General features: G+C 41.6%; 1 protein-coding gene across 1 annotated transcript in view; it reads right to left on the bottom strand.

The window, feature by feature from the left end:
• The window catches only part of IL18RAP (interleukin 18 receptor accessory protein), a 65,120-nt gene extending 55,460 nt beyond the window's left edge, over positions 1 to 9,660 (bottom strand). Inside the window, exons 1-2 of the mRNA XM_088454067.1 lie at positions 9,588 to 9,660; positions 482 to 758 (exon numbers count right to left, since the gene is read on the bottom strand). Of these exons, the coding sequence (XP_088310193.1) occupies positions 482 to 758; positions 9,588 to 9,660 (350 nt within the window). The remainder of the gene's footprint in view (positions 1 to 481; positions 759 to 9,587) is intronic.
• Between the last annotated feature and the right edge of the window lie 4,991 nt (positions 9,661 to 14,651).

Genomic DNA, 14,651 nt, shown 5'->3' on the forward strand with positions numbered 1-14,651 from the left:
CTAAGTCTCTCTACATCTTAATGTCTACAGTTAGTACTTATTTATTTATTACCAGTTATTCAAATAGGGCACACATATTCCGTAGCGCTTTACAGAGAATATTTGTCCATGCACATCAGTCCCTGCCCCAGGTGAGCTTACAGTCTATATTCCCTATCATATGCACACACAGTCACTAGGGTTAATTTTTTTCTTAGGAGCCAATTAACCTACCAGTATATTTTTGGAATGTGTTAGGGAACCAGAGGAAACCCACGAAAACACAGGAAGAATATATAAACTCCACACAGTTAGGGCCATAGTGGGAATCAAACCCATGACCTTGATGCTGTGAGGCAGTAATGCTAACCATTACACCATCTATTCAGCCCACTGGCACTTTATAAGTGCTGGCACTTTATAAATATCTCAATGTTCCCACCTGGCTTCCTATAATAATACAGTATCTCACTCAAAATGTTGTGCTATTGGGATTACTTACCTGCATAAGTAAATTCCAGAGTGTCTCATCTGTACTGGTGAAAACCATAGTGCAGTATCATTGTTTGTAATTTGAAAGTTCTTACTGACATCCATTAATTCAATGCTTCCATCAGGCTTTTGTGAGAACCACAGGGTTCTGTTTCCATTAACAAACGACTTATTATAAATTTGTAATGGTTCATGATGGGATGACAAATTACACTGAAAAATGGCATTCTCTTCAGCATATACTTGGTATCTGTATCTTGGTTCTCCATGCAAACAATCTGAAAGACCTACAATCATCACAAAAATAATAGTAAAAATATAGAATACGTGTAAGGATCATATCCATACATACTGTATGTACTGTATACAGAAAGCGAAATTAATGAAAAGTATCACATATATGATAACATAATAGAATGTTGTCTTTGAATTGTATTGGTGGAAAATTTGGTTTGCCATTTTCTCCCACCTTCTTAACTCCATACAATTTGTGATTATACATTCTTCTCAAAAAATGTAAGGCACACTGGTCTTTGTGGGGACTGATTCTGCTTCCTCAGTGTGGTCAGCTCTTGAAGGGGATTATGATAAGGCAGCAATATTATCACTGTCACTGCTATTTTGTAAGGAGTTTGCTTTAACATATTCAGTGATTTTTGGGATGAAATTCAAGTTTTATTATCTGAATTTATTCTTTCATCTTACAGTACATGTTTTCCAGGTCTCCTCACAAAATCACAAGTGAAATAATTAGCGCCACCTGTGGATCTTTTAAAATGTGTCAATGAGTAATGAATAGACCTGTGCACCTGCTGGGTGACCTGGAAAACGTGAACCATGTGGGGTCATGAGAACTGAGTTTGAGAACCACTGAGCTACAGCTTCAAGAAGCTTTAATTCCATTATCAATCATTGACCAGCCTATAGAACAGGAGCATCCCAGTACTAATATTGACAATAGTTGTACTTTTTCAACCCTTACTAATAAAAAATGTCACGTGGGAAGAAGATGTATGAAAGGGCACTTCTATTCCAAACAATATTTGATAATTGAAAAAAAAAAAAAACGTCTCAATTTAAGTGTTAAGTGAAAGGTTACTGATGAAGGAAGCCACAGCCTAAGGCCATTTTTACTAGTAGTAGTCCTGCTACTCCTCCAAAACAGCCACACCAGTTCCTGAAAAGAGCACTGAGGCTGATGTTGAAATTGGGTGTTCACAGAATCCTGAGGATAGTGTAACAATGTCTGTACCCTGCCAACGCAATGAACATCATATCGTGCCGTCGTTTGACACTGCCCAATCTGGTGAATGAACGCGTGATATGTCGTTCACCAGCCGCATCTAATAGCATGGAGTTGTTCATCAAATTGACAGATTGAACAGCATGCAGGCTCGATCTGTCGATGCGATGAATGACCCAGCGGGAGTGCGCATGTTCACTCATAGTGGGTACACACTTGCTGATGTGGACGATATGTCGGCCCGATCTGCCGGATCGGTGATATATCGTCTAGCGTGTACCCAGCTTAAGGGTGCCCATGAGTGCTACGTGTGAGTCTGAGATTTCAGATTCTGACACTGTAATTATAGAGCAGTCCCCCCTTCCACAATTTCTCAATCATTTGGAAATATGACAATGAGTCATAATGATGCTGATGAGATATATATTGATGACGCTACTTTGTCAATTGCTAATGTGTAACAGGATGTGGGAGATATTTGTACATCTAACAACAATGAGGACAGGGGGATAGCCAGAATTTGTGGGCCCCACAGTAACATTTTGAAGGGCCCCCGACCTAATGCTTATAGAGAAACACCGCTCTCCACAGAGAGAGAGGTTTCTCTATAAGAGTCCTAAGTTGTGTCCAAGTTAACTTATTCACCATAGACATGGCCTAGTTCACACTGCACCACACAGTGCGCTCAGTTCATATGTCACATTGTAGTGCTGCCAGTTCACATTATGCCATTGTAGCACAGCCAATTCATATTATGGCTCACTTTAGTGTCCCCAGCATATTTTCCACACTGTATTGCCTCCAGTCATACTGTGCTGCATTACAGTGCCCCCAGTTCATTTAATGTGACATTACGGTGCCCCCCCGTTCATATTATGCCACATTACAGTGCCCACAGTTCATGGTGTGCCACATTAAAATTCCCCCAGTTCATAGTATGCCACATTACAGTGCTCCCAATTCATATTGTGTCACACCAGTGTACCCAGGTCATACTGTGCAATATTTCAGTGCCACCAATTAATTTTATACCACACAGTCCCCCCCCTCCCATATTATGTAACATTGCAGTGCCTGCCAGAAGATGGATCATATCAGTGGGGAGCTTTACTGAGATTGAATGACAGAAATTGGCATATAGTGCTGACAATTCCTTCTTTTCAGACTGAGAAACATGATGAAACCAATTGCCTAACAAACAAATAAGGGAAGTTTGTAGACAACTATATGAGCTGGGTTCAGGCCCCTGAAAGCCTCTAGGCCCCAATTCAATGGTAACCCTGCACCCACTATAGTTGGAACTTGAAGAATATAATGAGGATGATGTCGATTGCTTCTAAACAAGTCAGGCACCAATTGCTACACCTAATGCCCACAATAAGCACATTGGAATACCTGGGTAAACCCCCCCCCCCCAAAAAAAAAAGAAGCCTTTGTGATGCCAAAGTAATTAGAGGAGGTAACTTAACTACCTAGAGAACAAATCCTTACAGTCATGTGGTTAATCAAAATCAGGAAATTTATAACAGTGCAGCATTTACCTGCCAGCAGCATGCAATCTTCACCACTTACACCATCATCATCAATCTCCTCATTAGGAGGTAGTCCAACATCCAAATTGCAAGTGCAAACTAAATACTCTAATGCAATCCATGCTTTCTAAGAAGACTACCAGCGCACTAGGGGCCTGATTCAGAGCCGGACGCTCTGAAAGAGCGCTCGCTCTGAATCAGGGCGTTTTTTTTTTTTTTGGAGCGGCCTCCTGGCCGCTCGCATAGCTGTGGGTTACCACCCACAGCTATAGTGAGCGGCCATGATGATGGTCGCGATGGTCAAGACCCTTGTGGTAGGGTCTCGTTCATCGCAAGCCCCAGAGAGCTTTCGGCTCTAACAGCCGGAAGCTCTCCACTGAAATCACTCGTGATGTCAGTGGAGCCTCCCCCAAACGGCAAGCGTTCCCTTGGGAACGCCTCCGTTTGGGCAGCCACCCCCCCGGCCCGCCCACCAAACGGGGCGAGCTGTCACTCAACATCGACAGCTTGCCCCCTTTGGTGCGAGACCCGGAGCAACGGATGCGCTGTGGGCCACCATCGACCCGGTTGGGGTGAAATTTAATTATAGAATGGGATCAAGAAGTCTAAATAGCATAGTTTTAAACAACAGTTGTCGGTAAAGCAATCATTTGCAAGATGAACTACAGCTGCTCCTGATCATTAAGTCACAAAATCTATGTTAGCATTGGATCAGCATAAAAAATTATTGATTCCATTTCTCTTTAACAGCAATAATGGGAGATTACTGTAGATACAAAGTCATTCATTCCCCAGAATATACAATTGCACTAACTATCCACTTAACTATGCATATGTAGTGGTACAGGTCAAACAAAATACTACAAACTGTGGCAGCGCACATGTTAGTTGTAACATTTATTAATCTGCCATGTGTTTGTGGAGCAGCTAAGTCAATCTTTCAAAAAGTCAATAAGGTTGTATAGTTTATTATGCCATTTTAACATAACAGTTTTCATATATTTAATTGGCAATCAGTGGTGCAAGTAAGAAGTGACGTGCGGTGTTGTAAATGGCTGGGGAGGCACTGTCTAGTATCAGACTCAGATTTACAAATACATATATGTACCCAAGGGTTCATGTGGGCGTTATACAAAGGTGTAGCAGTATATAGTGGTGGAAATTTGGTGTGTTTGATCAGGGATGTGCGGAAAAGGTAGACAGGGGAGGCAGTGCCTCACCTGCCATACACTTTTTACTCCAGTGTTTTGACTATAAAAAATATTACAATAATACAAAGAAGATATTTTATAATATTTTCTTTACATTTTTCCTATATTTGTTATAGTCAGAACTCTGGAGTATACCTAATTATGACAGGAAAGGCTCTGCCTCACCTGACCGCACATTGGTATGGGCCAATATGGCATACCATTAAGAAATTAGTAACAGGCATGCCATACCCTCTACCACCTTACCGCCAGTGCCATTAGCATGGGTGACTGGAGGCAGCCCGGCAGCTCCTGGCATGCTAGGCATGCCCATAGAGTGATGGCCACACATCTATTTTTCAGACATGCACTTTCGGCATGTCCTTGGAAAGTACCCGGAAGAAATAAAAACTACTTGCACCACTGTGGGTGATAAAAAACACTGTGCGGGTTTCATCACAACCATTTTTCCTATGTGGTGAGCTCTCCTGGCCAACAGTTGTCTTTGCTGGCTGTTCCAACCTTTGCTATACCTCCCCCAAGATGCAATGTATATACTTCAAGGTGTACTATAATAAGTCGATATTCAGAATGTCAACAGCAGAACCCTAACCCTAAAATCTATGCGTCAAAATTCACAATGTTAACATTATGACAATGCCAACATTCAGTCTACAGTAAGTCGACATTCAGTCCAGGTTGACCATGTACGTATACCAAACTTCCATGTATAATAAAGTACTGTATATCGCTTTATTTGTAAAGTACACAATGCATGCATTTTAATTTTGCAAAAATTAGCCTATTTAGCTTTCATATATATAAATGGGATTTAATGTATGAAGTGCACTGCATTCATGCCTAAAATATGGCTTAAGTTAACCGTGATAGTGAAGAAACATTGTGATTGTATTTAAAACATGTGACACTTTGTTAACAAGCTTAGAAATGTTCTTCTCCGCTGAAGAGTACCTGAAAGTCAACTAAATGGTGCAAAGTGCATCACATTAAGGTTCTGAAACTATGGGGGTTATTCATGAAAGCTTGAAGAGAGATAAAATTGTGAAAGATAAAGTACCAACCAATCGATCCTCACTCTAATTTTTCAAACACAGGAGTCTATTCACTAAGCCTCCACTTACCGTGGAGAAAAAGCTGCCCCTGCATCGCCAGCTTACACTGTGAAGCAGAAGACGGCTACCGCAATTGTTACCAAGACAGCTCATGCCAAAGTGGATGGATCGGAAAGTCACCATCTCAGCGGTGACAAAACAGACACATAACTCTGTCTTGAAGGCTGACAGTGTTTCTGTAAATTCTATTCACCAATCAAATGGGCCTCAATGTAATTGGTGATCTGCACACAGTAGCAGCACGTGACCCGTCATTGAAAGTCCCGAGATCACAGAGGAATCCCATGCACAGCTTCTTCACAACTTTTTTTCAAGAACAAAGAACAACTTTATTGAAACACAAACAACAATGCAGACCAGGACGCAGCACCACAAGTATAAAGAGCAAGTTATCGGCAGCAATATGAGGCGATGACGGCAATGGAGAAAACGTCAGGCGGTAAGTACACAAACACTTTCGTAACTACTGAAACACTTAGTGCACCTATAGGAGTCAATGGCAGCGCTAAACAAAACCATAAATTAGTGCAGGCAAACAAACAGCAGTAAAAATTCTTTAGTACATATTGAGAAGCGATATGTACAACGATTTACACTGCTTTTACGTTATTTTGCCTTTTTCTCCTGTTAGTACAGTACAGGGCTGCCATCAGAAATTGTGGGGCCCGGGACTGCCAAAATAGGCAGGGCCCCCCTTCCCGTGTTTGTGCAACTCCAGCTATGCAGTCTAGCCAGTTCCAGCGAGGCCTCCTTCTGTGTCTCCCCAGCCAGCACCCCTTCTGTGTCTCCCCAGCCAGTCACCCTTCTGGTTATCCAGCCTGCACCCTTCTGGTGTGTCTCTAGACCAGTCCCCCTTCTGTCTCTCCATCCCCACACTTACCTTGTTTTTGTTGCTCCTAGACCTACTCCCCATGCGACGCTGCTCCTCTCTTTTTAGGGGCACGGTGTACGGCGGAAATGTGGAAGGGTGGCAAAGTGGGCGGGCAGCAAGATTACAGGGGCAAATGCAGGATTTGCAATAGGGTTTTTAAGACAGACAGACAGAACTGGAGAAGCGGCGTCACTCATGGGTACTTTCATTTAAGACTTCAAATGACAAACCCTGTCTGTGTCCACCGTTTCGGTACATCCGGACTTTTTTCAATAACATTCTTGCTAAAAGTCCACATGGACTGAAACTTTGGGCTCAGACACTGTTTGTCGGTCGAAATCTTACATGAAAGTACCCATGGGTGACGCCGCTTCTCCAATTCTCTCTCTCTCTTTCTATATATATATATATATATATATATATATATATATATATATATAGATAGATAGATAGATAGATAGATAGATAGATAGATAGATGGATATACATACACACACAGATGCAGTGTGTGTGTATATATATATATATTTATTTATATATATACATAAATACTGTGTGTATATATATATATATATATATATATATACACACAAACACATACTGCTATATGACATATATATATATATATATATATATATAAATATATATATATATATACTCCACAGTTATTGGTTCAGATGATTCCCCCCAACATGTGCCACAGTTATAAAGGTGATGCAGGTGTCTTACCTGCAGCTGTCTGGATGAAGGAGGACTGCAGTGTTTGACCAGAATCACCACCTCACAGGAAACTGCCTGGGAGAATAACAGGAAACTGTCTGCAATCTCCGTGGCTACGAGGAGCTGCCGTGCATGCTGGCAGCTTCCTCTACTGACAGGCTCTGTTCTGAACTCCAGTGAGACGGAGACAAGAATCTCCGTCTCACAAAAAAAAATCACTACAGCAGCGGTGATGGATTGGTGGCTAGGGGGGTTTATAGGTACTGAAACCCCCGTGCATTCGATACTGGGATTGCGGGTGGACCCCCCTCTGTGACTGCTGTCGCCGTGCCCGGGACTCCAGTGCCGGCAGTCCCCCCCTGATGGTGGCCCTGGTACAGTAAATAGACCCCACAGCCTGTAAAGTGTCATTTAGGAGCTGCTTGGTTGGTACTTTATCTCTCAGAATTGTATCTCTCTCCAATCTATCACGAATACCCCCCTGAGTCAGATATTATACAGATATACAAGCAAATGGTCAGTGTTTCACATGTGCAAATGCGTCTAAGTCACTAAAAAGTCGCACAGCGCATGCTTCCCACGGTGTTAGCATACAAAGTCACAGGACTGATTGAGACACGTGGTCTCAGAAACGTATCAGGCATTCATGGGTGGTAACTGGGAGGTGTTTATTCAAACACAGGCAGATGGTTCTTCTTATGGGCGTGTTGTGGCTGTGTCGCTGAAGTGTTTGAAAACTCAGACGCTCAATCGCTCACAATGGAGGCCATACTCAGCATATAGCACGGGGCTGGTGCAAGTTTTGATGCACCAAGTGGTATTTGATCATCTAAAGATGCTCATAGTGGGCGTCTCAGTCCTTGCACAGTCAGACGCACAAATGTACACCAGAGAAGGGTTTGTAGCGATATCAGCATGTAAGTCACAGATGCGACTGTTGCAAAAGATGCAGACATGGACGTCACTGCATCCAACTCAGAATCGGCCCCTAACAGTGTAGGATGAAGCCTGGTCTCCAGCAAGTACCGGGACACAATGCGTGTGTTTGTGCGGAGTGAGAGGCATGGCAAGGCATGCCCATGGGACTGCATCCTCTCCATCATTTTATTTTAATCTTCTCACTCCACAAAATTATATCTTGTTTTTGTACTCCTCCAGAAAACTAGACTTACAGATGTACCTACTACCTACAGTACATAGCAAGGAATGCCCTCGCTCTGCCAGCTGTTTCTATCAATCAGTATATAAGCACCACAAGACTACCAGCTTTCTTCAAGTTCTTGCAGGACAAGTAAAATGAAAAGATACAAATAATTATTATAATTTTTCTTTTTTAATTACAGAATATAGCAATAAATGTATCAGTAGCCTTCTCCTTTACAAGCTTAGTTGGATACGTGTCTCGGCCACCTTCATGGGAGTTGTAAGAACTAACAGCCTGATACAGAGATTTAGCTAATGCAATCTCTTACTTGTCGTAGTTGCTAAAATATGTTAATGCTTTTCCAAAGCTTACCCGAGCATAAGGACGCCCACTGCTGTCTTCTCATATCCGTCTCATACAAAGTTAACATCTGTAACATTAGCGCAGATCGAGCAGTCACACAGCTTATAAGTCAAGTCTGACCTGCCTCAAACACTACGGCTTTCCTAACATGCAGAGAGCTCTCATGCTGCGAAGGAGATCGCAATGGCTAAATTTATACACACCCACGAAACAGCGTCTAAACGGTCAGACATGCCTGCGTTTTTCTAATCACCCCCGTTACCTCCCCTAGACGCTGACTACCTGTCGCTCACTTTGCGAGTGAATTCTCTGTACGAGCGTAATCACAATACAATCGCTGCACGTGCGCAGTATGGCTTTCACGCATGCACAATGGCAAAATGTGTTTACATTTAACTCTGTGTTCACAGAACAAAGTGCTAAGGTAAAACTTTACAAAACTTGCTGATCAACTGCAGTATATGACAGAGGTGCCCAAACACAGTCCTCAAGGCTCCCCAACAGTTCAGGTTTTAGAGAGTTCCATGGTTGAGCACAGGTGAATTAATTAGTACCACAGTGAATTTGATTTAACCATCTGTGTTCAACTATGGATATCTCTAAAACCTGAACTGTTGAGGAGCCTTGAGGACCGCTTTTGGGAACCTCTGGTATATGATGTACAGTAGCTGGAAAAACGTTTTGTAAACCAGTGTTAAGTACAGATCTAAACAGAACACAGAAAAGTGAGTTACTACAGTACAATACATTGAGTTATTAAAATACATATTTTTCATCATATGCTAGAAATGGAATTAAAATATTGCTTAATCTAAAGAATTTAATACGTAAATCAAGCACTGCTAACATATGACTAATGAATTACCAACAGAAACAAGAACACTATACTTGTACAACCTCTATAAAATAATTAATCTTACCTGAGTTATCAAGCTCTGCCAATACTGCGTGTTTTGCATTGCAGAAAAGAAAGAACAGACTGAGCCACAACATGTTAATACTATTTTACAGTAAAAACAGAGAATATACTGAAAGATACTTTGCCGGTCCCTTATGCGAGGAAGAAAGAAAAGCTCACAGCAAACTCAAAATACTTCCTTCCTCTTCTACATCCGCCACCCCCCCCCAAAAAAAAAATCAATGAATTACAACATGATAATAAAGTTTGCTTATATTATTATTATTATTATTATTATTATTATTATTATTATTATTATTATTATTATTATGTAATATACAGTATCACCATTGTATTCACAATGCTTTAAAACTTTTTGTACTTAATTAATTGTGCCTTTGATACATTTTTTACATGTAAAACACGTGACTCCACAGCTACAGTGTAAAAAAATATTAGCTAAAACAATTTCTAAGCAATCAATAGATGAACATAGAATCTGGATTTATATAAGCAAATATCAAATAATAAGCAATAAGAAGTAGTTTTATTGTAACTTTTACAATTATACCAATGTAAAGCCACATCTTCTGTCATATGCCTGGCGCATATAAACTCATTTATTCTCCTGGCATCAAATCAGACTTGCCTACCTTTAGGCTGTCACTTCCGGGAGGGGACAGCCTGGACGACACTCCTCTCACAGCAGGTGGGCGGAGCGGGGGGCGTGGCGGCTCAACACGTCATTGTGGCCCCGCCCCCTGCTGTTCAGAGCCCGTAATACAGGCACTGTACTGGGGGGGCGGGGCTTCGATGACGCGATTTAACGCGAAACGTGTCATCTGATCCCCCAGGCTGCATAGTAAGTGGCCAGCAACGGGGGGTGTGGGATGGCTGTGGCTGGTTCCGGGAGACTTCCCTTGCCTTCCGGGTGGTCGGGAGCGGCACCCGATTTTCGGGAGGCTCCCGACCAAATCGGGAGGGTAGGCAAGTATGCATCAAATTGGTGCATATTCTATAGTTCTTTCCTGGTGTAAAACTGGCTCATATGCTCAGTCTTGAAGCATTGGGTGTGTTTGAATATTCATCCCGCTCCATAACCAGCACACAATGCTACTCTTATGCCATGTTTATGGAGCTAAATGCAACACTAGATAGTTGTTTTACAGCATGCAAGTACTAATGATTGTTATTAGTTTTCAGAATTGAATGTAATAGCTTCCGACTTTGTTTAAAACGTAGATTTTTTGCATTGTTCCAAATTGACATGATAGAGGCTAAATTGCCAGAAAATAACTATTTCAGAAAGAGTCCCCATAAGTCATATCCCAAATTCTTCCGTTCTCTTCTGTATGCAAATCAACAGATACAGTACAATAAGCACTGAGTTCACAAGTTGCGGCTAAACACACTGCAAAAAGAACAACTGATGTGTCTCTGGCCATTGAGATATCTGGCCTGTGCTAGTAAGGCAGAAAAAAATAAAGTGTGTGCGGTACCGTCTTTGTACAATAGGCTCGTTTTATAAAGCCTTGGATCCATTCCTCTAGGGAGTGCTAGGAGGAACAAATTAACATGCTCCCCCCCTCCTGTGGCCTACCAAGAACTGACCAGCTGATGGGCCCAGCTAGTTTGTTGCTCATCACACGACATTCAGTCTTCCGAATCGCGCCTTGTAAAGTTGCGTGATGGCTTTACTGTAACGTACCATGGCATTCTACAACGTAAGAGAATCCACGGCATGCAATACAACGCTTAACCGCTTGGTGGCGAGTGCTTCACTGATGAAACTTAACACTACTGAATACCTAGAAGTGAATGGAGATCCCTGACAAGCGGGCCAATCATGTTCAGGACACTACTGCAGTGTAAGCAGGACAGGATTTGCATTTTGCATGTTCGCACAACCAATCTTTTTAATAATATCGCAGAAGCTCTTTGAACGGGACGCAAATGAGTACACATACTGTAATTGCAGTGGTGTTATGAAACACCCACAGCTTTTAATAAATGAGAAGAATTCATGATAACCACTATTAGAGGACTATCTTTAATAACTTAATTGTAGTTTGTTCTTGAAACCGCTATACAGTATATAACCGATACATTAGCAGCTAATGAGTTCACATGAGTGCGTCACATTCAGACGCGCCCACAGCCTTAAATAAAATTAAATTATTTCATGTTCATACAGGTACCTCCTCCACCCTTCATGACAACATCTGTGAAAGCCCCTATGGGCTTGTGGTTAAGGAGACTGCTTTCCATTGTAGTAGTCAATGGTTCAAATCCCACCACAGGCTGCTGTAATTTTGTAATCCTGATTATTTTATATTCATTCCAGAATATATATTTTAAATTTTACTCTTGCAATGACACACAAGTACAGTGGTGGGGTGGGTCCTGGTGCACATGCCAGGTCTCAGACACACCAACTGCATGGTCGGGCTCAGGGACTCAGACGCAACCTCAGCTTCCAATAAGACCAGATGAATTCCTGTTATGGATGGACATAACCATCGATCGTTACTAACCATCAATGTTTGTGTTTTTACCATTCAATTGTGGCCTTCCAATGTTTGCCACTATCAAATGGTAATAATTCAATAGTTTTCCAATGGTGGTTTGTTTTTAAATCCTAATAGCTGTGCCTCCCCTGGCTGCTTGTGTGCTGTGTCTGCATCAGATAATCTTCATGCTGGGTTCGTTGGAGGCTGTCTTTCACTGAATCAGAGACTTAAGCTGGCCACACATCTAAAGATTATCTGTCCAACCAGCCAACTAGTTGATTGGTTGGAATGAACATCTGGTAACGTATGGGAGTAACTGATGATCAGCAATTTGCTCCTAAATGCCAGAAACCAGATGAAAATGGCCGTTCAGACAAGTTTGTTAAATGTTTGATCTAAACAATTTTTTCAAACAACAGTTTTTGTCCATTTTCCAGTGTTTGGGAGCAAATTGCTGATTGTCATTTGCTTTCATACCTTACCAGATTTTCATTCCAACTAATCAAGTAGTTGGCTGGTTGGACAGATAATCTTTAGATGTGTGGCCAGCTTTACCCCTCAGTCCCTCCCTCCCCTCTCTAGACTGCTGCCAGGCAATCAGGCATATTTTTAGCTCTGATTGGCTCTCACTGTCTCAGAGAGCCAATCAGTGTGCAACCCGCGTCCTGCAGTAGCATTAGTGTCTCTCTCTTTTCCTCACTGCCTGGGTTTGCTGCCTGTAACTCACTTCAGCAGCGAGCAGCCTCCCCACCACCTGTGACGGGCATGCTGAACTGGAGCCAGACTGCCACTTTACTATGTATAGGTAGTAGCGTACCCACTGTCTAGTCCCCGCAGCACAGCATGGCAGCAGCAGTGCTGCTAAATATAGAGTACAGTCACAGTGACAATATGATGTACGTTTGTTTGCTGTGTCTCCGTCTCCGGGCCCCAGCCCCAATCCCGCCCCTAGTCACACCCCTGATCCCTCCCCTTGGCAACAGCTCTGAAGGGGTTTTTGCAAATACACACATCAAATAAGTAGTTTTCAACATTGAATTCTTGGGATGCGATGGTTAGTTGCCAACGCATCGAAAGTTTCAATGGTGGAAGCCCAGCCATCATTTGATGGTAGGCTTCCAATGTCCATCCTTAATTCCTGTTCACTAATGTTGCAGTACTGTACTGAAGCCAATACATTGCTCCACAACTCCCCCCACCCTGCAATGACACACACCCACCCATACAATGATATGGTCAAGATGCACATGTCGGGTTTTAGATGCATGCACAGCGTGGTGGGATTCAGGGGCTCGGACAGAACTCAGACACACCCATAACTTTCAATAAGTCAGAATGAATTCCTGTTCACTAATGGTGGGGTACTGTGTTTGTATAGTATGTAATAGTATAATATTTTGAAAGGAACATTTTCCTTATTATTATTATTATTATTATTATTATTATTATTATTAGCATTATTAGCATTATTAGCATTATTACAATAAAACCAATAAAACAATTTAAATAAAAGGAGATTAATTCATGATCACCAGTTCTCATAGCAGTTTTTGAAAGGGATGCAAATGGTTAAATAAAATTCATGATTAGGTCACTGTGTTTACCTTCCCCTACCCTCCCTCCAGCCTTCAAGTGTATGAAATGTTCCTGAGATTCATTTACAGTACAACAGTGTAACTTAACTTCATGACTCTGCATTCCCCCACCCTTCATTTCTAAGCAATTGCATAAGGAGACAGTAGATATAGCTTACAGTACTGAAAACAGCTGTGAAAGCCCCTATGGGGCGTGTGGTTAAGTTGACTGCTTTACATAGCAGTGGTCCAGGGTTCAAATTTCACCACAGGCCGATGTAATTTTGTAATCCTGATTATTCTATATTCACTCCAGTATATATTTTTTACATTTTACTCTTGCAATGACACACACATATAATGTACAGTTGTGGGGTGGGTAGATAAAATAATATTGATTAAAAATGAAATAACTCAATCCCCCCTTTAACAGGATTTGAACCACAGGCGAAGGTTATCTGAAGCATACATCTTAACCACTAAACAATGGTCACTGTACACTAAAGTTGTTACACAAGTTAAACATGGCAGTGCAGTACAAAACTTACATAAAAAACTACAGTACAGTATATTGTAGAAAAAATAATATTCATTGATAGTGATTTCATATCACATTTATCAATGCCCCTGGCTGTTTTGCACCAGATGCAGACTTGCGACTCATTACTGTATAGTAGCATGGGGTTTATACTGCAGTGTCCATTTTCAGTGAGACTAAAAATCCAAGAGGGTATAAAAGAAACAAATGTAGCGCTGGTAGAACAAAAAACATACAATTTAATGACAAATAGTACAATGAATAAAAACAGTAAATATGTAGCACTAAAAAGTACACTGAAATCCCTGTGGGGAAAAAAAAAAAAAAAAAAGGAGAGATGTGTGTCTCTTGGAGAATATAAAATCGTCAATGTCACTCAATGTGTCCAATAAGACTGAATATATAGATGACTGTATATACCAAACAGCAAGCTGGTATAAATCTCCAAAAAGGTGGATGGAGTG

Source organism: Taudactylus pleione, unplaced genomic scaffold (genome assembly GCF_031769625.1).
Source record: "Taudactylus pleione unplaced genomic scaffold, aTauple2 ptg000609l, whole genome shotgun sequence".
In the NCBI taxonomy this organism is placed as follows: domain Eukaryota; kingdom Metazoa; phylum Chordata; class Amphibia; order Anura; family Myobatrachidae; genus Taudactylus; species Taudactylus pleione.